Genomic DNA, 27,827 nt, shown 5'->3' with positions numbered 1-27,827 from the left:
ATCAAGAGTAAAAATGTTTATTAACATCTTTTTTCGTTTTCGTCTGTTGCCTCTCTCCATGCGCATATTTTCTTCGTCATCTTTTTCATCTGTAGACAGCAGTCGTGGGCGCAGCGGCACGTCACGTTCACGTGAGGGTGATCGCGACACGCTGCAGGCGCCCGCTTCCTCACCGCCATCAATGTGGTTAATGTTTACAAAGAGGAGGGGACAAGGCTCTCCTTGCTGCTGCTGTTCTTCTTTCTCTCCATTGAAAAGATAAAAGTCGGTGTTCGTAAGAGAGCCCCGCAGATGACTCGCTCACTGTACAATCGTATCGCTTCTGCTGTTTTCTCGCACCTTCGTTCTATCCATCGACACATTCTTCTAGGTTGCTTATCGTCTGCTTAACATATACTCGTCGTTGAAATGGTCGTAATGATTGATCAAGCAATCGGTGGTGGTCTTCGCTGCTGGCGTCGTCGTAGCTGTTGCTGTTGTTGTTGTTGTTCTCATCATCGGGGAGTATAAATCTCGGGGAGGACAAGTTGCTGGCTGCACGTTCATCTATTTTCACTTTCATTACTCGCAAGGGACACAATGGGATGAGCTAAGCGTTGGGATTGCGTATTCTTTAATATCGGGATAGTATCTCCTTCGGTTGTCTGGCTGTCCGTTGAAAATTTTCATCGGTTGACACATCGTGGGCACGTCGGCTTAGAGCGTCCAAAAGACCCCGCGCGGCTCGCTACGCGCTTCGACTGAGAACGACTCGCTGGGCGTTCGCGTAGACCCAACACGTCCTTTCGGGGCGATTCCCGGCCCAGTCGGTTTCAAGTCGGCCCATCGCTCCAAGGACGTCAGAGTCCGCCTCTTGGGGCCTCCCGCGCACCCAAAGCCGACTGTACTCGAAAGTGTACAAATCACAAGCGGGGTGAAGAGGGTGGAGAGGTAGGCGGTGGATGGCTAAGGAATACGTTTGCTCGAGGTTCAGGTTTCTCTGTCTGACGCCACTGCCTTGACGCTCGACGGGACCTTTCTCCTCTGGGTGATGTGCTGGGGAATGACGGGAAATCGAGAGTCGGCGGAGCCTCCTCCGATCGAAATGTCATGCGGTCGGGCTAGCGGCGGGTTTTTCTAGTTTACTTGAACTGGAAAAATTTCGAGTTGATTCCGTAGTAGGGATCCATCGGCTTGTTGGAGGAGGATTCGAAGTTACCGAACACCTCTCCCTTATCCATGTTCAAGGTGCCTGCTCCGCAACCGAAACCGACTCCCTTAGGTCCGAACTTCCTGCTGTAGCAGATCTTGCACCACAGCATACCGTTGTGCTCCGTGGCATTGGTGGAGTCGAGCCTCTTGCGGCACAATCCTGGAAGCACCGAAAAATCAGTTTCGTTCTCTCGTCAGCCGATGGACGAACTTATTCCTTCGGAGCTTATTCCTCGCTGTTCCTCGATTTTGACCCGAGAACCGGAATATCCTATTTTTTCCCTCTCGGCTCATTCCGGGGAAGTCGCGTGGCTTACCGCAGGTGTAGCAGATTTTGTGCCACTTAGCACCTCCGGCGAGCATCTCCTCCGCAGCGAACACCTGGTGTCCGCATTTGGGGCAGCGGGCGGCCTCCTGAGCCTGGAAAGGCATCTTCAATTTCTATGGCACGGATTGCTGCTGAAACAAAACGAAACCGGTGAGCTGAACCACCTAGAGCACCTCGGGAGGGTCGCTGGCCAAAGCACAAAAGATCGTTTTGCAGATTATAAGAGCGCCGAGCCCTCACTCCTTTAGTTGGGTAGGGGAAGCTGCCCACGGCTCGCGTGCTCGCCGACCCATAGAGTGTTGTCTTTGAGCACAGACATTCAGGTCACCATTTGTCCCGCATCGACAAAGAGCGAACGCAGGAAGCACGCGAAGAGGCATCTATCGAGAAACTGTCTCGGCGAAATCGTATCGAAACGAAATAGGGGAAATGTGCGACCGATGTCCTAGAAAATTCCTTCCGAGCGGAGCCCATGTTTCCTCCGACCTAGCGGTCTTCATGGAGACCAAATCGGAGACAAAACTCCCGAAGTGCAGGTGCATGAGCACGACGAGAGTTTCGGGGCTGAAGACACCCTCCGGGCCGAAAAATCTCTTCTCCCAAGTGACGGGAGATTCTCCCTTGTGTATGGAGTTCAGGCAGGAATCCGCCGTGATGTATTTGACGACGACAAACTTTTCGTGCTACGGAACGACCTCCCGTAGATCACGGTTCTCGGTGTCGCGTCAAATGTTGGACGGAATCCGGCTCCAGCCCCTGAGGTAGCAGGATTTCGCAGCATGGAATCAGAGAGAGAGAGAGAGAGAAGTTCAAAGCGGGGGTTAGTCGGTTTGGTAATCCAGAAGCGCAATCCCAATGGGAGAACATCTTTTCACAGCACACCAGCGTGTCTCCTGGGTTCGAGCAAGGTAACAAAGCCAGAAAACTCTTCCATTCGGAGAACGATTCATTGCAAGGGTATTTCACTGACCACACACCGCAGAGGATCGAGTTCACTCGAAAGCTTCGGTCGAACTGGAAAAACCGCCATGCGTCTGCAGGGTAAATGGTTGTCGCCACCCACACCACAGGAGAGAGGATTCCCTCACCCGGAGAAGCTTATTTGGAAATAGCCCGCCACCTCCCAGCCGAGCGGCCTGTCTGGAGAGGATGCCGGGACGGCCGCCAGAACTACCAACACTCATCCTAACACTCACCGAATCACACACTCACATAGTCATCTATGTATGTAGAAGAAGCGGCAGCAGCAGCAGCAGCCGCCGCTCAGAACAAGAGAACAACATGAGCACCGCCCTCAACTGACCTCAGGCACACTACTTTCAGACACCGCAGCCAGCCAACCAGCCAGCCACATAGCGCACAGATTGCCCTGGAAGGCTACATAGCCGCGGCTTTAGAGACAGCAGCGGCAGCGGCGACGACGGTGGCGGCGGCGGTCACGACTCCGAGCAACCCTGCCGAATAGTTAGAGCGGATCGCGAACAATAAACGAAGTCATTGATTTCTTGTTCCGTAGGGAGGAGGGAAGTCCTCGACATCAATCCCATTCTCCCGATCACCGCCAAACAGAGATTGAATCGAGGAGGTGGTTCCGCGCTTTTCGTCTCTCCGAGATGACGCGGCGGTGCCCATTTTGTGGGAACTTTCGGTTTTCTTGGGGAGGGAAAGGCCTATTTGAAACTTCGTCAGTCCGATATCTAGCCATTTATTTTTACAGGGATAAGTATCGATGGGTGCGTTTTACTCCCGAGATTTCAGGAAATCGCCTTAAGAGTTCAAATTATTGATTGATGGGTCTCGGAACAGACAGCTTCGACAGCTCGGAACTTGATTCCTCTTGGAGAGTCGGGCGGATTCATTCCAGATTTCCCATGGAGACCAATTTATCGAACTTGAGTGGGCTGGAGCGGGATTCGAACGTCCTGCGTCAAGTTTTTCTTAAATGCGAAGCTACGGGTTTCTAATCATCACCTCCCAAAGAAACGAAGACAAACAGACCGGGATCTCGTGGCTCCGCGACCTTCACGCTGATAGAGCCCACCGTGAGAGCGGCTCTGAGTTTGGAGATTATGCCGACTGTAGAAACTTTCACTGTATTCGTGAAAGCATAGCTGCAGAAGGCCGAGGGTAAATTCTCCCGATGTCTCGCCCGGCTGAATTCCGCTGATCATCACAGCGGGCAGTGGAGTCTCGACCACGTCGGAAGCGGCAAGTCGATCCAAAAACTGGAGTCCCAACAATCGCCTCGACGCTTTACGAACGAGCGCGCTAAGATCTCCATCTCTCTCTAGAGTTCCTGAATTCATCGCGTTTCGGAGCCGGTTCGAGTTGAGAGCGTCCGCATACAATGTCTGCTTGAAACGAAATCTGACAGTGGCGGCTGTGTTGCGAGCGAATCACTTCTCTAGCAAATTGAGGAGGTCATCTCCTTTGACGAAACAACTCCCCGGAAGCAATTGCCGCGGAATTGAGGAGCGCAATGCCAAGACTTCTTGACTGCGTTGGCTTCCAGTGAACCTCGTCTGGATGGAAGATTCCGCTCCCTATCTCGCTTGGACCGTTTCTCCCGCCTCGGAGTTTCTCCAGGAAGGCCCCACAGGGGCGTCTACATCCTCGAATTCCTCATCGCCGTGACACCGGCAAACGCAGAGGAGAAATGCCACCGAGCCAATTAGTTCGCAGCGCAAATGGTCCTCTGATTCTCAGAGGGGAATCGCCGTGCCTGGATTCAATGTTGAATTGTTTCGGCACTTCGACCACCTCACGAGTGCCAGTTTCGCATTCTATTTTTTATGTTTTCGTTTCCTTACCGTGGATTAGACCGAAGTCAGCTCTTAGGCAAGGGCTCCTGTCAATCATCGCACTGCATCCCCGAGCTGCCTACGCGGGAAATCCTGCCGACTATCAAGCCACACTTTGAAAAAGCAAGCGTCTGCATATAGTCCGGATTCGAAGTCCGGACTCTGTGGAATTGGAGATACTCGATCTTCCGAAGTCGAGGATCGCCAACGTCGAATTCTGATGGACTCCCCAATCAACGCACACGCTGTCACAGCTCTCAGCGATCGCAGCTTCGGATGCGTCCGATGTATCATACATATGCACATACAAGGCATGTCACTCCCGATGAGGGAGCTATGTCAACCTACTTATGATTCTGACGATCGGTCTGTCTTCGCTCGAGGTTGCCTCTCATTTCGGACAGGACTGCCATAACTGTAGGCTCAAAAATAACGCTTCTCGCCTGAAGCAACATTGAAGCGACGAGTCGATTCCTGGTTCCTCTGGCTTCAGGCCAGGGACCAAACTTCCGGGTTGGGAGCCGCGAGCTTGGTCGAGCTAATTCGAGCTTAAGATTGTAAATCAGTCGTCTTCCCCCTGGATTCTACTGGCTTCCCTGACCTGGGTGACCTGATGGTGGATGGATTTATCGTGTGACAAGAAAATTCGAAAAACCCTCGAAGCTGTAGGGATCTCAACTGAAGAGGATTCGGCTTGGCGGAACAGATTCGAGATCGATGCTGAAGCTCCATGTGGTAAACTGAGAGCTATTCCCTGATCAATAAATTATGAAGCTTCGGGTTATCTTACTCCAGGGGGAACATTCCCAAGAACTCTCAACAACTACCGTGCAATTTTCATCAGTCCCTGCCATCGACCCTTGGGGCTCCTGAGTCTTCACCGAAGATTCTTGCGCTTCGAAAGGGAAAGAAATTTCTCATACGGTTCGAGTAAATAGATTCCGGTGTATAATGACGTCTCCCGTCTCTGTATTCAGTCATCTAATATTATTTCATGTCCGAACAACCCTGTGAGCGGAGCCTGAGCCCAGCCCGGGCTCGTCGGCGAGCCGTCTCAGTTTCCGGACGACTCCATCCTATTGTTTACGTTCAGTGAATCTATCGAGGACGCCAACAACAGAACCTTTCAAATTCTCCCAGCTCGATCAAGGCGGCGCTCGATTTCAAGAGCAAGGACTAGGACAAAGCAAGGGTTTCGATACTTAACTCGGAGACCAATAACGAGTCTTCCCTGGTACAAAGACTTCATTAGTACTCTTCTCGAAATGTTTACGAGCATGCCCACATTTAGAACAACAAGATGGCTCGTGAACAAAACGACATTGAAACGCCCAATGGCTATTTTGGGCCTTCGGGCGGGAAACCTGTCGCTAAATTTGAGTATTTCAACCGATCGGCCGCGAAGCTTCGAGTTCTGCTGTTCGAGATCCTCGCACGAAGCTCTGGGCACCGGACATGGGTGTGCCATAATAATAATTACAAATAAATATCCGTTCTCCGTCAGCCTCATGATCGTGAAGGCGTCGGAACGCTGGAGAAAAAAAGAGACATCAGCCATGTTGTTCCTTCCAGCTAAGAGCGTATTTTAGTCCCGATGAACAGGGTCTATTGTGTGAACGGACACACCGGAGAGCATCAGAGCTTGAAGGAGGCGGCGACGACTGCGATGGACGACCAGATTGACGGACTGACTAAGAGCCAGTCTTCATCGAGCGCGTGAGTCATCGCGACTCATCAAGGTCTCGAGCGGAACATCATCATCATCCTCTGCATGCCAGAAATCTCGAAGCCATACAAGTCGTAATTGAAACAAGTGTCTGCATTTCATGTATTTTCGACGGTCAGCCGGTCGGCCGGTCGGCAGGCAACGACTACGTGGTACTTACACGGTCCGGCCTTCGAGTCCTCACGTGCGAACGTCGCCAGAACCAGTCGAATTCTTTGGCGAAACGAACGAGGGTGGAACTCTACCCTACGGCGGTTCGAAAAGACAAAAATGGTTCGGAGACCTGAGTGGGACGCCGCCGCTGCCGAGACTGCCGCTATCGCTGCCACTGGCATGCGGAGAGCACCGGTTAGAGCACTGCCTCTAAGCCTGGTTAGAGGGTCCCGGAAGAATTTCCTGAAGACGATTGAGAACGGTACCCAAGACGGATCGATGAATTCTAAATTTCGGGAGCATATCGAGCATACGATGTGGAGTAGATCGGGCGACCAGCAGGCCGACCGACCGACTGACCGACTCGCGGATCTTCAGCCGCGCAAATCCCCTCGAGGGAAGAGCAGACCGCTCCCGGAGGGATAAGCAGCAGTAGATATGACTCACAATTGGTCGCTATCGGCATGTTCTCCCAAGAGAGGAGTCGGCTAACGCTCATTCAAATCTCTTGTATGTTTTTGGAATGTTGAGTCGGCGTGCTGCGATTTCAGAGCCAGCGACAGCGCGGTCCGATCACCGTATGGGTGACTCAACGCATGAGGGCCTCGCGATCGGGCCAGTAGATATCTCTCGAGGCGGAAAAAATGAGCTCGACGGCTTTGTCAAAGGGCAAGAACTTCATTATTGCGCATGAAGAGAGAGTTCCTCTCGAGAAACCCCCAGGTCGAGTTCCGATATCGATGAATGCCTCTGCGAGGTTCATTGCGAGCGAGAGCGAATGCGAAATCAATTATTATTCTTTCTTCTATCGTTCATTAATCACATGGGCGTTTCAAATCTGTAGTCAGACGCTCATTATTTGGTCCTGCACCTTGATGATGGTTTGGTACTAGATATTAATGGTCCACGGAGCCGACCTTTTCAGAGATGGTCTCGGCTGCTTACGAAAAAATGTCGCTTCAGGACTGCCCGGAGGAATCGTTCGAAGAGAACTCAGACGGGTGATCTTCGCGGACAGAAAGCGCATATTCAATAAGGTTGGCAAAAACTCCGTCTGCTTCGATTTCTCATGGCTTGCCTCGTTTTTCCTTCGAATATCCCGCCCGAGAAGAAGGAATTCTCTGTTGCCTGAGGTTGATCTCCCGCTAGGGGAATTATGATATCTGAGCGCGGTTCGATAGATAAGAGACTCAGTCAGTGACTTCTGGCGCAGTCAAGGCCGGACGAGAGTTCACACTCTTGAGTCACACCGTTCCGGGAAAGGCAACTCGAACCTAACATGATGCCGAGCTTCCGATCGCAGCCCAGGTGACCTAAATAGATGACAGACCCTCTTGAAACATATTCTGAGGAGAGTCGAGACGGGGGAGATGAAGCGTCTATAATTTCGACAAATAAATAATCCCTACGACAAACGAAAGAGTATTCTCCGTCTGTCGCTCTCAAAGATGGCAGGCTTGACCGCGAGCACGCGACGGACGTTTTTTACGCGTTTTCCCATGGGAGATTTCGGCTGCGGGTATGCCGAAGTCACGTTCACGCTCATGTCTCCGGAGGTTCCGGATCGGCAAACCAGATCAATCGAGCGTCGGGATAACGCGAGTGTATAGGAGGAATGTCTTCCCCGGAATGAACACCTGGTGGAATCGTCGCTCTTCCAGAACATTCAAGAGGAAGTTTCCTCGAATAAAGCTGAAATCGGATTGATCGACGAACAGCCGATTAACTTCAGCGGGCTTCCAAACATCTGCAGACCCGCACTAAGTTTTCTGTCCCGAGGAATGACCCTCCATCGCGCTCGCCGGCGGCATCGGTCTATGCTTTGAATGAGGCAGCTTGGGACCGGGCTGACTGAGTGAGAGTGGAGTCCCGACGAGTTGTCGCAGGGAAGTGATTTCCAAGCGGAAAGCCGCAAGTAGCTCGACATGAATGATATCCAGCTGCGGAACAAGAGCTGTCACCAAGAAAGATCATAAGGCTCGTTAGAGAGAAATAAATTGGCTGAGGTCAACGAACTCCGAATGAAGCTCGGTCCGCTTCTCAGGGACCGCCTCTCTCCGCCGGCGCGGTCGCTTGCCTACCCGGTGTTTGTCGGTCCTTGCGGACCGTGGCATCACGTAAGTATCCGCCGGCAGATCCGGTACCGCAGCCCGGCAATGAACGATAGCGGTGGTTCCGGGCATGAGCTCTCCGGGTAAATAGATATCGGTAGACTATCCTCAGGGAGGCACGCCCGCTGATGTCCCAATTCTTGGCGTCTTGGACGTGTATTGGATAAGGGGATCAGACACGAATTCGCGAAGGTCCCCCGCGGAGCCAACAATGTCGTTCCGCCGGTGGCCATTCAAGATGACACAAGACTTTTCGGCAAGACGGTACATGAGTCCGACAAAATGAGCCCGAATTCGAGACGAAATGCCGATAGAGAGAAGCATTCAGATCGACGCAGGCCGAGCGTTATGGGAAAGCATTTTTGACGGAAAAGATTACGCGGCGATGGAATCCCCACGGCGCGAGACGAAAGGAGAATGCCGGAACTGTCTCTCAGATCTTCGATTCGTTCCGCGACTCATGAGGCTTGAAGTCGAGCGAACTTCGATCCTGGATCTCGGTCCCCGGTTCCGAGTTCGACCCGGGGAGCTCAGGCTCACGATCAGAGGGAACGGAGTCGCCACCGTCGAAGAACCTACAGACGAGAAAGCAGACAGACAGAGATCACTCTTTTATTTATAGTAGAGATGGTTTTCGAAATGCAGTACATCATCATTGTTCTTCTCCATGAACGTGGTTTAGACAGACAATCGAAAGTTCGTGAGCCACCTGATTGTTATTCGTTTCACATCGCACAGTAGCGTCATCATCAAACGTCAAGACATTGTCAAAACACTTTTCCGATCGAGCTGATTCAGCTCCGATCGGTCGTTTCCTTTCCTCCATGTCAATCACCTCCGCCGATAACAGACGATTGGCGATATGGCATGGTGGACGTACTCAAATATTTATCCTCGATGTTTCCATCGATGGGGGTCGTTGAATATTCCAACAATTCTCGACAGTTCCCCCGACCCTTCTATCCATCGTTCCTAGACTCTGACGATATAAGCCGATCGTGCTGACAATCACTCGCAGCCGCATCGACGTCGTAGGTAAATGGTTACATCATTTATTTTGATTACAGAGATTTTCTAACTTTTCATTCCAGCTGTCTAACATGAACTACACTTAAGGTTGAAGATTGGCTTAACTTTTTAGAACGGCAACATAGTGTCTCCCTGACCGCGCTCAGATTCCATCGCGGGTTCGCGTTCTCCTGTTCCGAGCACGGCATCGGAAGCTAATCAACTTCTAGCTGTAGAGCGGCAGGCAAACGTCTAGGGAGCTGTAATATGAGTTGAGCACCATTTCTGCCGCAAGATGGTTAAGAAGGCCACACCTCTCAACGATCGATCCTGTGACGCGTCACGATTCCGTTCCGGGTCCTGACTTCTGCGTTCGCCAGATCAGAATGCACCAATTACGATGAGCGATGCTTCTAGAGAAGGTACCGGTGTTGAAGCGTGGTTTCGGTGGTTGAATTTTCGTTCCAGGTGGTCGCGTGGTGGTGTCGGTGGTTGTGGTGGAATCGGTGAATTTTTGGCAATTGCTTCCAATGACCTTTGTGTTTGTGAAGCCGTTTCGCAGCCCCAGTGTTTCTCGGGTCTACGAGATCCTTTACGAACATGCTAAGGTAGTATTTGAAGTTGTACTCTCACGGCAATTCACACTGTGCAGTTCTCACTTCTGTTTGTCTGACTTCTGCTCTGAATTGTAATTTCTTCTGTCCATAACCCGAGTACCTTCACTCTGTGCGAAGAGTGATTGAATCTGCTCAAGATGTCGTCGATGGGGTCTTATTGTTAGTCGCTGCCACGTTTCTTCCGAGTTCATTCTGTTGGAAGGGATTCGGGGTCTTTTTGTTGAGCACAGAGTTCAGGTAGGCGGTTAGCTAGAGAATGTCGGTCTCGTATATTTTGTTCCTTGCCAATTGGGGCTGCGAAGGTGAGCTGGTGAGCTTCTGCGCCGGTGGGCACGCTAAAGAGGTGAGAGATCCTGAGGTGTGGCTGGTGCAGATACCAGATGCCTTGTGGAGAATGTTACTTTCTGATCCGGTTTTCTTCAAATCAGGCTTCGGCGGAGACAGCTTCTGTAGCAGCTGTAACCTTGCGTATTGCTCTTGCAGAAGTTTCTGCTTCTTGAGCAATTCCTGATGTCTCTGCTCCAAGAGCTCCTGTCTGTTCTGGGTGCCTTCTTGCGAGTTCACACTCTCTGAGCTTCCAGAGCTGTTCTGCTCGCTGATTTTCCTGGAGTTATCGAGGAAGGGTTTTGATTTAGAGGAAATATTTCCATCCATGCAGGATGAAGGAGGTACTTCATCATTCCTATGATTCGGGATTGGGGAACTTCGCTGCCTACCTGATTGAGGGAGGTTCCGATTGGCATCTGCGGGCAGTTTGCTGGTGCCCGTTTCCTGTTGGACTCTGAACGGGGCTTTTGCTTGTGGTCCTAGGGGGAGGAGGCGGTGGAGTCTTTTTGCCGACATTGCCTGGAGGAGTTGTCGACTTGCTCCTATTGTCTCCGCTAACGCTGACTGCTTCTACCGGGAGCGACCTGTACGGAAAAGAGACAAGGGTTGAGCTTGTTGACACCTGGCTGTGGCTCTCGGAACTGTCGCATCTTCCGGGCCTTCACACCCACTTTTTAGAGGGGGACTCAGCTGAACGCGGGGAGAATGTCTGCAGTTCATCTAGCAAAGCGTCGAGTGCGTTCTCGGACCGGCGTCTCTCGCGATTTGATGAACCATTGCCACTCAATCCGCTTGATCCCTGCAAGTTAGCACAGTGAATGACTTCAGCCGATTCGGAGCGGATGCCACGGGCGGAACGATGTGTTTTTTTTGCTTTCTGGTTTCGCTTGGCTTTTCCTCTCGTTCCCACGGAAGAGACACGAGAGCTACGACCCGGAACGAACCTCGCTCCTCTGTTGGACGAGTGGCGGATGCTCTGCAGACGTAGAGTTATCGTTACCCCCCGACGTGCTCGGAGTGGCCGCCGCCGAGTCGAAACGTGGAATCGGCGCCACCCCATCTCCCAAGTCCATGGGTTCCGGGTCAGCCCAACCCACTGTGGTGAATCCTCCTCTCCATAAACTGCGGCACGGGGAGACAACAAGTTCACAGAGTTGGAAAGAGTAGTCAAAGACAGAGAGAATAGGGAATGATACAGAAAATAGCCACAGGGAGTAGGCGGAAAATAGCCACGAATTTCACCGAGCAGCCAACGAACGAGCCGACCAGCGAACCAACCAACCAACGAACGAACATAGACAGTTTCATTGAAACCTTAGCACTTATCATGACAACCAACTTAGCACCGTCTCCCTCGAATGTGGTAGAGGGTGCACGACCGACCAAGCACATCTACGAGGGCCGCAGGAGAATTGTGTATTTGAACTGTTTATGTGAACTGTTGTTTTTCATTGAATATAATTCGACGAGGGGGAGGGACTTCCTTGGACGGTTAGATGGGTGTGATGATAGAGAGGTTTCGGGGGTAGGATGGAAGTGGACTCTCGGTTGGATTTCGGGCCGGATTATATTCATCGGATCGTTACTGTGGATGATGAGTCGAACTAATGAGTCTCGCGTTCAGGACTCGTGAGAAAACGAGCAATTCCGAAGCAGCCCTTGACATCAATTCCTCGGGGGTAGTTCCGATCGTCCGATGGAGGACGACGGGAACGAGGTTCATGCACTCGTTCGGTCTCCGATATTGACCCCCATCGCCCCAAGGACTGATACGATCTAATCGGTCCATGGGATTTGAAGATTCTGATGACCGACCATCACTATCAATCACTTCCAGCCTGCTGTCGATCATCCCGTAAGACAATCCGAGCGTCTAATTCAATCCGTCCATCGGAAAATGTCCAAGACATACGCCATTAAACCTCATTGGACAGACCGTCCTTTGGATGCATGTCCAAACGATGAGAGCAGTGATTAAATAGTTCAAAAATTAGCTGAGCATCGGAGAAAGTGTTCGGAAGACGTTCAAAAAGAGCCCCTATCAGTTTATAGCTGCTTATCCGCTGATTTGTGGAAAAGATGGGGAAATACTTCCGGGAGACAACCAATGTGCACAATGTGGAGGCAGTTATCATATAGGATGGCAAGAAGGAATTTCATCCACCATGACAGTTCAAAGACAAGGTTTCATAGAAAAAAACGTCATTCATTAGATTTAGATTGAAAAACTTCGGAGGCGGGGTATGACCGACTGAACTTTGCTAGACTCGTGTAATATACTCAGAGAGCGAACAAACCCATAGTGAAACAATGATCAGAAACAGAATGCATGAGAAGGAACTGAGCAGAAATGTGACGTCAGTAACAAAAAAGCTTTGCAAGGCATATTCCGAGATTTCGGATATACTTCGCAGCCAAGATTTGACTGAGGCGAAAATTTGCGACACAAGTATGCGGAAACGCTCCGGGACGTCAAATGGGGTCTGGAGGCTCGGAAAATCCCGAAAAATCTGTGAAGAAATGAAAACGTAATCGCAGATCGAAGATATCAGATTTTCGGAATAAGAGAAATGTTTGGTCCTGGAATACGCTACGCAATGCCAGTCCTCCGCGAAGTCAGAGTCAAGAGAGATTTCCATTCGGGCGGACCAGTCGAATCAGGAGACTCACGCCAAAAAATGGTTCATGTTTGAGAATGAGCCAGACGGAACCGTGAATGGATAATGATTGAAAGTAAAAAAACGGGGAGTATACATACTCTTGACAAAAAATTGAAATAAATGGAAAAAAATGTGTACGATGCGAACGGTCCTCGGACCAAGTGCGACGGAGGCCTCAAAGTTGTCGGTCAGGAGGGTCACAAAAAATTCTTTCGCAAAAACTATCGAGGCTGGCCAGAGAGCAGAACAACGCATCCACTGCTCACGAAGCGATTGCTTCCTCCAACGACGGATGGCTTGAAATTTTTGGGAACTTTCTCGCCGTCATTTACAAAAAGGGACATGAAGATATATCAAAAAATAGCTTATCATACTCGATCTTCTCACGGAAGTTCGAACTCCTCTTCCAGCCGTACTTCTGGGCGTTCTGTGAGGGCAAAAATCGAAAAATGTTAAGAGCAAAAATTCTTCAAACTTAGCAATTGAGCTCCTTTCTCTCACGAGCTGGGTCTCTTTCAGACTCCCAGGAAGCGGCTCGCTGCCAGAATGACGGCGCGGATAGGTAATCGCGACGGACATTCCCCCACACTACGACCCACCAGGTTGAATCAAAAGCTTTATTTCGCCATCAGTAAAATTACTAGGTGCTCTTCCCTTTTCGAGGGGTTCGGGCCAGCATTTCGAGACGACTCTCGCGGAACTCGAATTGCAGCTTCAAGCACGCTCGTTCCCGACCCCCCGCAACCCGGCAGCGTAGGCCGCTTGGACAGGCTGGGTTCCGAGCTCTGAGGTCAGAGACAGCTGACTTCGAGTTTCTTGACGATTTTCCGCTCTTGAAGTGTCTCAAGATCTGTAGAGGATTTTTGCTTCGGATCTGTGCTCTGCGGGGGGAGACTTACTCGGGACTGACTGGCTTGAGTGGGCTCGCCGTCGCTATGGGGTCCGTCGGTTGATACTGACTTCTCGGGTAAAGATGTGTGCCGCTGTTCTTGAACCGATGCCAGTCTGTAGTCGAAGAGAGCGTCATCAATATCCCAGCGGAGCTCCCCGTCCACCTGCACCGAGTCCACGATCGGACGGCTGACATGAGCGTCGAGAGTATTCATACAGAGCCAAGGAGGAACCAACCGTTTAAGTGTAACTAATGTTCCGGTGAGCTTTTTACATCTTCGGAGTGCATTCTCGAGCCGTTCAGGTTCTTCTTTGAGGAATTTCTCTTCGCGGACGACTGTCTCCATTTCGGCCGATATGACCGTTTTCATCGTGTCCTGGAAAAGTCTCCCGTTTAACAACCTCCCAATTCAGATCCGGACCGAAGAGTTCTCATATATTTATTCTCGGATCTCAGGAGCGCCATCCATGATCGGCGGCGCGCGTCATACCTGAAGAGAAGGGAACCGGTTCTTGAGATCTGCAACGGTTTTACTCGCTTTCGAGAGTACCAGTGCCATGCTTTCGACGTTCGACATGTTCACACGACAACGTCTGTTGATGACATTTGAGCGCAGTTCCTCCACTTGAGTTTCCAGTTCACTGAAATTACATGGTCCGAGATTCGTTATCGATGTCGGCGAGGTCTAACGCAGGAATACAGCGACAGTGGGAGAAAAATGCACACGATCCGGAGGCATACTCACGCAAGGTCCTTTTCGAGCCTTGTAGCGTCAGCGTTATAGGAGGTTTCCTCTCTGGAAACTTTTTTCCGATCCTTGCAAGTGCTCTCAGCATCCTCCTTCTCCTGGGCGCTTTTCACTTGCGCAATCGCCTCGTTTATCTTAGTGCACGTGTCCTATTGATTTCGAAAGCAGCTCGATTCAGAACGGAACGATCGAGCGAGGGCGCAGCCTCCATGCCGATGGGAGACTCGGCCCCGAGTCGCCGAATATGAATGCGGAGGGATATGAATGCGGAAACTCCGGCGGGAGGAGCCCGATTGTCATAGACGGACACTCACCTTTACTGCATCCCTTTGGGCTGCTGCCTGCGCTTGAGCCATTCGACGGAGATTTCTGATCTCCACGCGAAGATCTTTACTTTGTTTCCGTAACTGTCGGAGCTGAACACACATTTCAGGTGGAACATTTTGATCTGCGAGGGGAAATTCGAGGACTGAGTGAGAGCCCTCCATGAGGCTTCGGGCGTTCCGGCGAGATTTTGATTTTGATCGAGCGAATATACGAAATTCACCTTTTTGAGCTAAAGATGCTGGTTTAGGAGGAGGTGGAGGCTTGTTCAGACGCGATTCCTTGTCTGGTAAAGCCGGCGGATTCGAAGCCGCGATGTAGTCCGCATCTGAAGAAGATTCGCCAACGATTGAGAGATCGATCCTAGATTCTGCATTCCACTCAGTTGGAGTGAATTCGAGCGACGCGAATCTCCTAGGGACTCGAATCGTACGAAGCATAGACTCTCCGAGAGAAAGATTCCCGTGTTCCATACGATAAATGCAAAAAGTCACGAGAGGCTTCAAGGGAAGAGGTGGAAACTCGGGGACCGGCGCGATTTAGGCATGAAGCTACCGCCACCGTTGTGGCGTTTGAGCTCAGGACCTGTGTACGGGGGATTTATCATTCTACGGGGGACCTTTTCCGGAAAAAACATGCAGGCTAATTCATTTCCTAGGTCTGGAACTTGAATATCCCCCAGAGTCCGAAGAAAGAAAGAAGCCATTTCTCGGGATCGAGTTGAAGACCGCGATCACGAAAAAACGAGTCCACGTAATTCGTAACGTTTAAAACTCGGGGATTCGTTTGACGGACTCTCGACATCTGCTACGGTCCCGGGACGTTTGTGGTCGTAGATGAGAGAGAGAGGTGCGGGCATTTTGGACTTTGGGCGTAGGAGGATGGACTGGCTGAAGACTCAAGATGCTTTTGGATGACGAAAAAATGGATTCGGGAAGATTTCGCTCTGATCAACGATGATGGCACGGAAACGCCTGGAATTTCATCCTTTCGGGACGAGAGGCCTCGTCTTCCTCTCGGACGTTCGACGTTGATCACACAATGCGGCGTTTACAGCGAACATTCGATCTAGAGATGGATCGGACATTGGCGTGGGATCGAAAAAATTCGAAATCGATTCAAAAGCCAAAATCGAGAGAGGACGATTGGCCCGAGGAAAAACATGAGCCATTCAAAAATGTGTCGAAAAAACTGACCCGACACAGAGTATGAGCGGAACCCTTTCAATGCGGGTTTGATTGGTCTATCGGCTGCAATTAGAATAGAGTTAGGCGTGTGTACATCGAGGTATCCGATTGTATACCCGAGGCTCTTTGTCTGCAAGCGATACCTTGTGAAGGTGAATGTGTTGATGGTGTTAAGGTGGATTCGCAGAACGATACGGATTTCTCCTCTGGCGTAATTCAAAGCCCAAAGTTAAATCGTACGGAGAGCGGACAATTCATCATCAAAAATGGATCGAGGGCGGAGGTAAGGGAAAGGGGTTGAAAACGGGATTAGGAGCCGGGAGAGGAACGGATTCGAGTCGAGGGGCTCGACAGAAGAGGCTTCCGGGGTACGCCGCGATATAAGGCTCCAATTGAGGAAGTGAAACTCGAGCGCATCCCTTCCGTTCGTTGGGGTATGAGACTCGGGGAATAATCCCTTGACAAAGAGAAGCCTTTCAAAAAAGAACTTTTGACGGTTCAGTCCGGCATTCCGCGGACTCAGAGTTTCGCCTGACGCGGAAAGGGACTAAGTCGGAGTAGACTCGAACAGAAATCGACTGATGGCTCCATTAAATACGGGAAGGGTTCCGAAGATTAAACTCTCGCAGTACCTTTGAATGATTGTCTTGACTTTGAGATCGGCATTGCAAGCGTCGATGAAGGCGATGAGCCGTCTGGAGGGTCGAAGCAAAACCCTAGTTTCCGTTTCTCTGTCGACATACCTACTCCACGCGAATGTGTCCCCCCCATGAGTCAGCTGCGGCTAGTTTCTTCGTCGCAGATTCAGAAGGCGGAGCGGACATACATACCTTTATCGGTGTCTCGAGTAGGAATGAGGTGCTGAGGTCGATTGGGTGCTCCAATCCCGTGGTGGCCTCCTTGGACATTCACGGAGCTGCCGTGGGGCGTTGGACCACTCGGCGCCAAAGCTTTGTGAACCAGTCCTGTTAAACTAGCAAGTTGTCGTTCCATGTATTCCACTCGCAGCCGTGCTTCTTCGTCAACTAACGGACCACCGCCTGTAGGATCGAACACACCGGAGCACATTGAGCGATGGGCCAGAGCACCTCTCGTGAGAGAGGGATTTCGCAGAATTCCAGCTCGCGGGTTTGTGAAGAGAGGAACCTACCCGGCGGTCCTTGAGCCAGTCGAGGGTCGAAAAATTGATCGGCTTCATAGATGATCCTCGAACTCCTTTCGGGAGAACTAAGATAGCCTTCGGGAGTTCGTGAGCGCGGCATCATCTCGTGTGGATTGTATGCGCGTCCTGGAAGTCGACAGCGACCCAATCAGACAGGAGACTCCGGTCGATAACTCCCGAATCTGATTCCAGACTCCGAGACTAGGCTACAAACAGGGCTTATGCGCACGTGCGTATCGATTAGCGTGCAGTTTCCGAGGCGGAAACGATACCACTGCAAGCGCGGCAGTGCCTATTCGAATGCTGGAACTCGACTCGCCAATCGAAACGACGATCCACGAGACTCACGAGGCAGAGAGGCCCGTCAAGTACATTATACGATCACCATGCATGAGATTTTCCATCGATGTCGACACCGTGGATGAAGATTAATCTAGGAGTGACCTGCATGCGCGCCATTCATAGTGCAGTGAATACGTAGTTCACACGTCAGATTCTGCCCCGACGCGATGTAGAAGACGAACGTTCATGCGACGTATTTCCTTAGGCTACGGGGGGACGGAGCTGCACAATATGTTCGCCGTGTGAATTTCGTGTAAGCGGATCGGAGGTGCCGTCAGGAGCGGCCGTATTCTTCCGTGAAACTCGAAAGTCGAGTTCATCGGGAATTCAATAGCCAGCCAGCCAGTCAGTCAGAGAGTGATTTTTCTGTGAATCGAGTGAGAAATACGGAGAGTAAGCCAACACTTACCGGGGATAGGGACTCTGGCCGTTGGCGGTTGGGGACTATGGGGAGACCCCAGAGGGGAAACGCCCTGAGGGGTGAAACCGGCCAACCGCTGCGGCTTGGGAGGACCCACTGCAACATCGAACACTGGCGTTGTACAGCATCGCAGGCAAGACACTCAAATCAATCAATCACACACTCATTCACGCACCCTGCCATCCTCTCATCAGTCTGTCACTCTGACACTCACCAACGAACCCCATCAATCACTTTCACCAATCCCTTTCGTCATTACCGAACATGCGGTAGTCTCATCCCGGACGCATGACATGCGCTTACCTTTCGGGTTGAGGTCGTGGTGAGACTGGCTCATCGGAACCACTTGGCGCTTGTCGTCGGCTATCATTGGGACAACCCCTGAGTAGGTCATCCCTCGGGGAAGCGTTTGAGAGAAGCCCGTTTGGGGAGCTGCAACTGCGCCCGGAGGGACTGTTCGCATCGTCCGCTCGCTAGCCGCTGGCGAATACGGTCTCATCGGAGGCTGCGGTGGTCCCGCGCGATTTGCATACATTGGGACGCCGTAGTAATTCGATCCTGCTAACAGGGTAATGGGAGAGAAATTTTACGCTCGTTCAGACCATGGGCGTGTCGAAGTTCTCAGTCGCGAGGCAAACGAGCCCTCCGTGCGAATTTATGTAGACAATGTACTGATATCCTGTGAGAAGACAAGTCAGCGATGATCCGCTCGTACCTTTCGGTGGAGGACAAGGCGGAGGCCCTCGTTGGCGGTGCATGCTGTGGTTATTCGGGTAATCGGAGTCGAATTCGGGCTCCGAGAAATAACTCATGTCCTCCTGGGGATGCATCGGAGCCGGGGCGAACACTATCGGAGCCCCGCTCTGTGGATCGTGCTCGTAAATTCGCAGTACAGATCGATCTCGAATGTCACGTAGATCTGCAAGGCAACGGAGATGGTAACGAGCCGTACGCATCGCGGCCGAGGGAAGGGACGAGGAAGGAGCGAGGGGACCCAGGACTTGTCGACCAAGCAGAAGATCGGGACCTCGACGGCGGTTTCGCATCGGTCAGGAAAGAGGAGGCATCCATCCACGAAACGCGGGAGAACAATCGAATTAAAACTCCCGACGTACGGACCTTCAAGCTCGTAGAACATGTCGCGCGCAGGGTCGTGAATGTAGATGCGAATGATGGCCGAGTCGAGGTATTCCATCGTGAGTTGTCTTGGGAACGAGCGTACGAAAAGAGCTTTCACGGTGTCCATCGATGTGATTTCATTCGGTAGAAGAGCTCTCTTCGTCTCGTTGCGGTATTGTAGAAACACAAGACCTGTCAGAGAACAAGCAATCGTTAGGGTCTAGCTCTTAATACATCACTGGCGGGAGTTCCATAAAAAGTATCAAAACCCACTCAGACGATAGTCAGAGGCAAACCAGATGCGACAGCTAGGAATGCAGCAACAGCAGCACCAATATTGCTCTCGGGTGGGAAGGCTGCTTGGTTAATGGTTAGAAGCTCACGTACCAAGGGACATCATCATTGCGGAGCCGTACTCATTGTACGCATAGATCCCGCCGGCAAAATCAGACGGATCTGCACGTCGTCGGCGTCGTTGGTGACGGTCCACGCAGCAAAGAGGCAACCACAGTGTTAGTTTCGAGGAGAGAGAGGATCCGACCATCGAACACAAACACGAATGCTCGGCGGCGCAAAGAACGACGGATTCAGACGAACGAGGCAACTGACGGACATCAACCATGTACCGATTCGGGGAACCGACCGGAGCCAGCAAGCCACAACAACGGAATAAGAAGGCTACGAGGTGCAAGGGCGTCGTCTCGACCAACCGAAGGTCAATCAAGGGTGTGTCTCGCGCGGGGGAAACGAGCCCACGAGGCAAGGGCAGGAAAGGAAAGAAAAAGATAATCCTCTTTTTCTCAGAACGCTTCGACCTCGCTTCGGCTCGAACGGCATTTTCTAAATGATGGAACACTCTCCTCGGACTACGATCTTAAGTGGCCGATGGACGAGATCGATTCCCCTCTGGATCGAGAACTCGTTCCTATCTCGATTCGCGGAACTTTCGACTACACTGATTGGAAATAGGAGAGGAGAGCTGTGCGGAAGATTTAGTGCTTCGAGTGGAAGAGCTCAGAATCGTCGATCCCGTAAGTCGAGGGCGATGCTCTAACTTCGCCTCAGATTGGATTCGGGACCCATATATATGGTACGCGGAGGCACGGCTTGTGCTGGCGAGGCCGGATCTCTCATGCAGTGGATTATGTCCTTCTCCTCCTCTATGTAGTACAGGCCGATTCCGACAGGAAGCCTTACTCACCCAGGGGTCGTTCGTTAGTCTTGTTAGGCGTTCTGACGATCGGTAAGCTGGAGCGGGCCTTGGTGCCCCTCCGGAGTCCGGTCGCAGAGGTCTCGACCTCTGACATGATCCCTGGATCGTCGTCATACAGTGCTGCTGGCGGTTGGTACATCGGAGGCTGCATTGGCCCCATCACACCTGCACCCGTTGGACCCTGAGATAGACGCTGGATGGGGAAGAGAGAAAGCATAATAATTAGAAAGCGACTCGAGGGACTACAGGGATGAGGGAAATATATCCTTGAGTCCTAAATTATTCATTCGACGTTCATGAGGGAGCAGAAACATTCCAGCCTTTGAGTTTCCTATCAAGAGAAGGATGCTTCCCGGAGTTAAATTCCTCCCGGGCGATGGGAGCCTTCTGGGAGCGGATAGAAAAATCGCTCAAATTGGAACAGTTTAGCTTTTCGCTCCTGACCAAATGTCGCTACAATCTGATTCCCGACACTCCTTCGCGAACCATCTGTCATGACAGCGGAGTTGGCTTCTGACAACTCATGTCGCTGTACACCTGAATTAGATGGAGCGCTTTGAAAAACTCGAGCTCCGAGTCGTGGTCTCTCCAGAGCTCTCTTTTGACCTGGGCCATTCGTTCTTGGGCCGAGATTCTTCTCGGCCGTAACGGCACTCGACGAAACGAGCGCGCCTCAGAGAACATTTACAACCCATTCACCTCTTGTTTTCTTCCCATGAGAGTTGGAAACGGCGTTCATTCGGGAACTCGGACCCCAGCGAGCCATTATGCGTGCGGGTGAGCTAAAAAGTCGCCGTGACAGCTCTCCTTCGATATGTAAGTGAGATTCGAGAAACCTGAAAGTCGCTCCCCATCTCGACGGGAATGTCTCAGTCTGAAATACGTCGACGTCGGACTCTGAGCCTTGGGATGGCCGAGCCAGGGAACTATCCGGTGAGCCGATGGAACTTACGAGGTCCTTGACGGAATTCGAGTTGTGCATGGCGGCTGCAGCTGCAGCAGCGGCGGCGGCCTTCTGAGCATCCCGGTGCTCGGCTCTAGTTTGCGCTTTGGCCTTACTTGCTCCACTGACTCCTTGCTGGTTGTTGCCCCCCAGAGGCGCCTGCAGAACCCGTCGAATGAGATGTTGCTTGTGACGATGACTAGGCGGTGCGGGCGGCGGCTCGGGACTGCTCTGGCCAGAAGACGATGGAGAACCCGCGCTGACCCCCGACGAGGCCGTCGATGGCGGCTGCGAAGAGGGCCTCAGCCGAGTTGAAATTGCGTTCAACATGTCACCAGAACATCACACCAGGATCCTTGTTTCTCAGCAACAAGTCGAAAGCCGCCGATAGCACAATCGGAGTGAGGCCGAACGGACGACTCGGCGAGCGAGTGAACGACGGAAGTACGGAACGTGAACAGGGCGGAAAAAAATCACAACACGGAAATATCGCGAAACACAGAGGGAACTCTCGATCGATCGAGGAATAGAAGAATGAGGAAGGAGAATAAGAAGAGGAGGAGGTGCGGGGCCCGGAACGATCGTAATTCACCGACGAGCCATCGAGCGTTCCCCACTGGCTGAGCTTCGGAGCGTTCCAGCAGCGATGGACAGGACAAACACAACGCGATGGGCCGCGCGATGCGTGGGGTGGGCTTCCCTCGATCAACTGCTCGAGTGGATGGATGGAGACGGCTTCTCTTCCACTCCCGACTCACTATCTCGCTCGCTAGTTTTGTCGATGATGGGGCGCAGAAACAATATGGCACCACTGACGTCGGACGTCGCGCACCAAGTGGGAAAGGGGTTCGAAGTCTTCAGGGAGCACCGCGAAGGAAGATGGAGCTCATGTTGAGCCGTGGAACTTCCGACGACGATTTCGAAGCCGGTTCATTCGCACAGCGGCTAGAGCTCTCGGCTCTTCTGAAGCCCGCTGGCTCGCTCGACTTGGGAGATCCGCTGCAAGTTCTCACTCACGAACAAGCGACTCCCTGCGCACACGCGATCCACCGGGTCAGGACGGGTTCCTACCGGGCCCACTAGAGGGCTCAGTCGCTGTCTCTTTCGCTCGCCCGCCTGTCAGTCCGTCCGCGCGCCCGATGGGGGGCGACCGCCACTGACAACACAGCCTCCACCACAGCCGGCCCGTTGCCTCCGCGCCGCTTACCAACCAGCCCCTCTCGAATGCGTCGTCTGCTCTGTCAACTGGCGACGCTTTCGTCAGTGAGGAGAACCAACGAGCTAGTTGCATTCGCTGGGGTGGGGGGAGTCAGGGGATTATATCGTCTGCTAGACTGTAGCAAGAGTAGAAGGAAACATTGCTGAGTAGCTTCACGGAATTGCGACTTTGTTTTATGCTCGGATGCGGGGCGAATTCCTCTCTTCCGCATCAGCGATTAATCTAGCTCTTCCGTCGAAACAGGGAGCCAGAATTGACGGACGAGGCGATTTACGCCGAATGAACTCCTGTGGGTCACGTCGAGGACGGAACTCCGTCATGAGAGTTCGCCTCATCGATGGAATGGAGAAATTATCGATTATATCGTAACCACCAATGATTCGGTGGAGAAATTGATATTCATTCTCCGAAATGAATATAGACCCTGTCGGAAACAGAATGGGAGTACGTCGATCGTTATTTTCATCCCTTCATCCGTTTTCGGCTTCGAGCCGTGAAACTTCCACAGACCTCCATTCCCCCACTCCCAACGCATGCTCGAATGACGAGTTTTCATTCCATATGCTTCTCATCGTGGAATTCAACAAGTGCCAGGAGTCAACAGGTATCGCTCCACGCGCTCCCGCAATCGGAAGGAACACTTCATTCCAACCTGTTGAGGGCCCGATACCCGGATTACTCGCATCGAATGAGTAGGTGTAGGTAGTAGGGCGTTTTTGTCTATAGAGGTACTGTCGAGTAGGCGGTTCTCATGAATCAGAATATCTTCAGAACTCGATCCCAATGCGGTTCTGAGCGGATGAGGAGGATTCACTCCATTCGGTTGTAGCTCTCTCCCGGCATGGCCTTCTTGAGCTCTTTGAGATACGGAGTGAAACGAGGTCGCTATCGAGAAAAAACTTCTCGAACTTCAAAATACAGAGGGAGACCGCTAAGGGTCGGCGCAGCCGCAAAGCGAGACGAGTGCTTACGGAAAGATGAACCTTACGTTCGAATCGTGGATTGTTTCGAATATTTCGGGGGCGGGAACGGCATGACCTCGTGTCTGCGCTTTCATGCCTGGCGGAGAAGCGACTTAGGAAACGCGGACTGTTTTCAGACCGGTGCAAGCTTCCCGAAATGGGCGCCTTGAGGATGCCTTTCTCTCAGGAATATATAGCGGACGCGGACGGCCTCGAGCCTTGTGATTAGAATCGATCGGCTATCGTTTCATTGCTGTCGCACTTGGTTGCCGGGGGATCCGACGATACCTTCAATCCCATCTTCTCCGCAAAAAATGTGTCCGGACACAAATTACCCGAGTTCACGGACGTAAATTCAACTTATGCTTCCTGGGCGAGAGGAATTCTGTGGGCGGAGAGCGAGGCAGGAACACCACGCGAGCGAGAGCACTCCCAAAGAAGGTGCCAGGATTCATCTATCTAGGATTCGAGACGTCACGAGCATGACGAGCTACGCCCGCATGTCTCGGGAGTCATTCCCTGAAAGACAGCAGAAGAAACTGATCCTTGACTCACTTCTATTTTTTGTTGGTCGGGTCTCACATCGTCGGGGTGATGTCGAGCTCGAGCGCTTAATCTACGAGGATCTACGCTGGCGTTGGAAGTCGCGCTTTCAACAGAACCTGCAAGAAAAATTGAAAGCTTGAGTACGTCATTTTTCATTCACGTAGAGAGACAGACAGACCTCTTCATTTTCGCCGGTCTCATTCGGAAGGTACATTCGAACCTTATCAAATTTTAACTCGGTTAGTTCGGATGTCAGCTCCCTCTTTGCCAGAGGTAAAAAAACTCCAAGACTTCAATCTGGAGACGCGAGAGCTTCCGAAAGCTCAGGGAAGAGCGACTCGACGAACAAAAACAGCTCCGAAGTCCTTCGGCAGAAGAAAGTTCTTTCGGGGAGCTCCCCGGCGGGAAGTACGGCGGGCAGAAATTCATGACATCCTATTACCCATTCTAGGGATTAGCAAACGTCCACATTCAACTGTGTCCTGCCTCCCTCGTTAGAATTCTCTAGCGAGATCCGATTCGCGACGTTAAGCAATTTTCTCCGGTGGCCGAGGGAAGGGACTGCTCGAATATTCATTTTCAATTCAGAAGAAAACACGGAACTCAGCTACGGGGAAGGACCAGGAATGTGCTGCGAGCTCTCTTGGGTACATTGAGTTCGTTCTCATCGAGGGAATTGGCGGAGCCCGGGACCCCGCTGATTATCCCAATGACGTTCTTCGAGACGACAACCGGCGAGATCGATAGGACAGGTGTCCAATAAATCCTCCGCCGCTTGAAATATCGAGTCGTCATCTTTCACAGCTATAGAGTGGAAGTGCTGGACTGTCCAGGTGGGGTCCGATCGAAGCAGTAGAAATGCTCCGGGCTCGATTAAATAATCCCGAGTCCCTGGAAAAACAGTGACGTCGAAGTGGGTCAAGCGAGGCCGCAGCCGTTCAGAGGACTGCTCTCGGTCTGAGTCTCGGGGAAGACTCGGGATCTAAAAACAATCATCGTTTATATCGATAAAAGTTCGGGATAACATTCCAGTCGATCGAAATGGATGTTCCGCGAGTTTTTTCTCGGCAAATGAATAAACGAACCCAGATCTGGATTCGGCTTTTTTCAGAAACTCGAGCTCATGCAATCCTGTTAGAGCCTGTTACGCCGACGGACGAAGCGAAGTCTTTGGAGAAGCCGAGTGGCATCGTAAACAGTCCGAAACTTATATAGCGATCGACCGCCATATTCGTTCGTCCGTTTTGATGCCAGATCCGCAGCTGATCCAGAAACAACAATCAACCTGGATGGAGGATTGTACGAAGCATACACGGCTCGTAGTCTTCCTCGTCATCGTCGCTGACAACTTTCCGGAAATCGAAGTATTTCAGAACATCGCACGTCTTTCGATCCCCGCAGTCTTCGACTTGAGGCACTTGGAGGGAGCACGAGAAGCCAAGAGGCGAAACGAGAGCTCTGGGAGGGGACCCGGCCATACCTCCGGGTATCGGGATGGATCCATGAGGCGCAAGCATTCTGTTGATATCAATGCATTGGGAGCCGATCGATGTATCCATTGTGGGTGAGAGAGCTCTGGTCGTCGTTCCTGTCCTCGTGGAGCTCGAGCCGGCGGACAGAGTAGATTCCGGGGACGTGGGTCGCGAGATCGGCAGTGGGAGGGGGGTATCGTAGATGCTATTGAGCGGCTCGTTTTTGACCTCATCCCCGGACCGCGAGACGGGCTCTTGCAGAGACTTCGGTCGCGTCGAGCCGACGGTGGACGACTTCGGGGCCGGGGGCAGCGCGTCGTGATGTGATCTGGGCCGTTCTTTTGTGTCTTTGTGGAGAACAACAGCGGACGGCGATAATGGACGCTCCTTGGATTGGGAGCGCTCCTTTTTTGGGGGATTGTTCTCATTCTGAACTGAAGTAGACACATTTGGCCGAGCGTCTGAGTCGTTCAGGTTGATCACTTGTGGTGTGAGCACTTTTTCCTTCTCTTTCGAGCGACTTCTCTGGTAGGATCGTAGGAAATACATCTTCCGGTCACAGGTCACAGCACAGAGTTCACCCCTCGTATGTTTCCCGACGGAAAACTATCGAAAGGCGAAAAGCAAAGTACAGATTCTGAAATTTTCCGAGAACGGGCACGGGGAAGCAGACTCCGTTCTCGCCATGGTGTTACCATTCGCGAGCTTACAGAGAAACACTCGGAGACACGCACGCACAAGGGAACCGAAACCAGTTGGGTGCTCTCCGAAACCACGCTCTCCACCCGGCAAACTAGCCGGAGGACCAGCGAACGAGCGCGCTCAGAAATAGCTACTCAGACGCAGCGCGGAATATGGCAGAGCACAGTGTTCCCACAAGGTCCAACAGTGAAATCAAAAGGGTCGAGCGCATTAGATGCTGATCACATTTTTCCATAGTGAGAGATCGTAAAATATCCAGCGGCCACATTGCGGAGGCGAATCGTTCTCCGAAATTCTCTCTGAATTGGCATCCTGCTCGCGCAGCTTTCGCAATCGGGTTCTCGAGAATTACTTTGAGACGCGGCGTTCGAGTTCGAAAAGAGACGATCCATGGAAAGCGGATGCTTGAACAATGAAGCCTTGTGTCGGGAGGGAACAACACCGAGCTCTTTCTAAGGAAAATTAAAGAAGATTCACGGGTTGATACGAAACTTCGGATCATAGCTCTATCGGGCGTTCCCATTGTAGGTTACGCGGTATACGGTCCAGCCGGACGAGCGTGAATTGGTGTGAAGGAGTTGTTCTGCAAACGGAGCCGCTGAATCGAATGTGGACAAGTGATTCAGTGGAACGAATTTTTCAATAGGCTCCGAGCAATCTGGCGAAGTGGGCAAAGACCCGGTTGCCTCTGCGAGACGGTCCGCTGGGCGGCCAGTCGGTGCGATCGAGTTCCTTTCGCGACGGAAAATTTCGATTGTCGTATTGTCGATTTTCCCAACATGAGCTTATCGACGCCTGCTGGGGGAAGCGAACTGGGAGGCTCAACCGAACGAAGTATGGTGACCCAATTCCTATACCGAGCAAGAAACGTTTTTGACGTTTCGCCGCCCCGGTCTCTATGAAGAAGCTCCTCCGACGCGGAGTTCCTCCTCCTGCGAGAACCTACGACACGTCTCGAGTCATTCGACCTCTAAGCTGACTTATCGAGCCGCTGATCCATTTGGAAGAGCTGTCGAGAAGTGAAGCGGCTGGTCGAATACTTTCTGTTTTCTTTCGATTGTTCCCCGCGGGAAGCTCCCCTCGACACAGCGGAGACGTCTGATGCTCCTGACTTCGACGAGAGATACTCTCGGAGCATCCGGTTAGTCGTGGGCTAAACGTCCTGAGAGGCTTCGATTCCCTCGGAGCTGTCCCACCGAGAGGGAGTACCTATACTCGGAGCAAGTCGAGAAGAAGCCAAATAAAACTACATTCTTATCCGATCTTCTCGGGACGTATGTGTCTTATCTACGAAGAGCCGATTGACGTGAGAGGTTGCCTGGAATTACTCAGCGTCACGTATCGAAACGAGTCCGGAGCTCCGCACCTGGAACCGATGCGACGTGCCGGTCCGACTCCACGCATGGATCCATGCCGTGGCTCGAATGAGCTTCCGGTGGGTCGAAAATGCCCGGGAGGACTTGGCGAGCAACCCGTCGAAATTCTTCGATCGCTCTGCATCCGCCGAAGGGACAGGGAAAACCCGGTTCGGGGGGACTCATCCCGGTAAAGTCGATCAAGTAGCAATCATGCGTATGATCTTTTGAGAGGGAAGATTTCGCAATCAAATGATCCCTCAATGAGCAACGATTCCGTGAGCCCTCCTCATCTCGA

The 27,827-nt window shown here is 52.0% G+C and overlaps 2 protein-coding genes across 2 annotated transcripts; both read right to left on the bottom strand.

Annotated features, from left to right (window-relative positions):
- LOC100904569 (muscle LIM protein 1) lies at nucleotides 1-17,513 on the bottom strand. Its single transcript, XM_018640086.2, has 5 exons — nucleotides 17,503-17,513; nucleotides 9,962-9,972; nucleotides 2,490-2,553; nucleotides 1,509-1,647; nucleotides 1-1,351 (listed from the first exon to the last, which is right to left on the bottom strand). Exons 4-5 carry the CDS (start codon nucleotides 1,621-1,623, stop codon nucleotides 1,122-1,124), a joined length of 345 nt encoding a protein of 114 aa, XP_018495602.1. The 5' UTR covers nucleotides 1,624-1,647; nucleotides 2,490-2,553; nucleotides 9,962-9,972; nucleotides 17,503-17,513; the 3' UTR covers nucleotides 1-1,121.
- Nucleotides 9,877-26,021, bottom strand: LOC100900130 (coiled-coil domain-containing protein AGAP005037). The gene is made up of 24 exons (XM_029111847.1): nucleotides 25,286-26,021; nucleotides 24,010-24,116; nucleotides 21,283-21,561; nucleotides 20,319-20,523; nucleotides 19,505-19,573; nucleotides 19,118-19,309; nucleotides 18,714-18,917; nucleotides 18,302-18,556; nucleotides 17,987-18,094; nucleotides 17,224-17,361; nucleotides 16,904-17,113; nucleotides 16,706-16,768; nucleotides 16,217-16,279; nucleotides 16,083-16,136; nucleotides 15,071-15,214; nucleotides 14,877-15,010; nucleotides 14,560-14,711; nucleotides 14,305-14,455; nucleotides 14,051-14,190; nucleotides 13,808-13,927; nucleotides 13,322-13,325; nucleotides 10,934-11,061; nucleotides 10,652-10,846; nucleotides 9,877-10,539 (listed from the first exon to the last, which is right to left on the bottom strand). Exons 1-24 carry the CDS (start codon nucleotides 26,019-26,021, stop codon nucleotides 10,185-10,187), a joined length of 4,206 nt encoding a protein of 1,401 aa, XP_028967680.1. The 3' UTR covers nucleotides 9,877-10,184.
- Between the last annotated feature and the right edge of the window lie 1,806 nt (nucleotides 26,022-27,827).

Source organism: Galendromus occidentalis, unplaced genomic scaffold (assembly GCF_000255335.2).
Source record: "Galendromus occidentalis unplaced genomic scaffold, Mocc_1.1 scf7180000077474, whole genome shotgun sequence".
In the NCBI taxonomy this organism is placed as follows: domain Eukaryota; kingdom Metazoa; phylum Arthropoda; class Arachnida; order Mesostigmata; family Phytoseiidae; genus Galendromus; species Galendromus occidentalis.
This window is presented reverse-complemented; position numbering and strand designations above follow the sequence as displayed.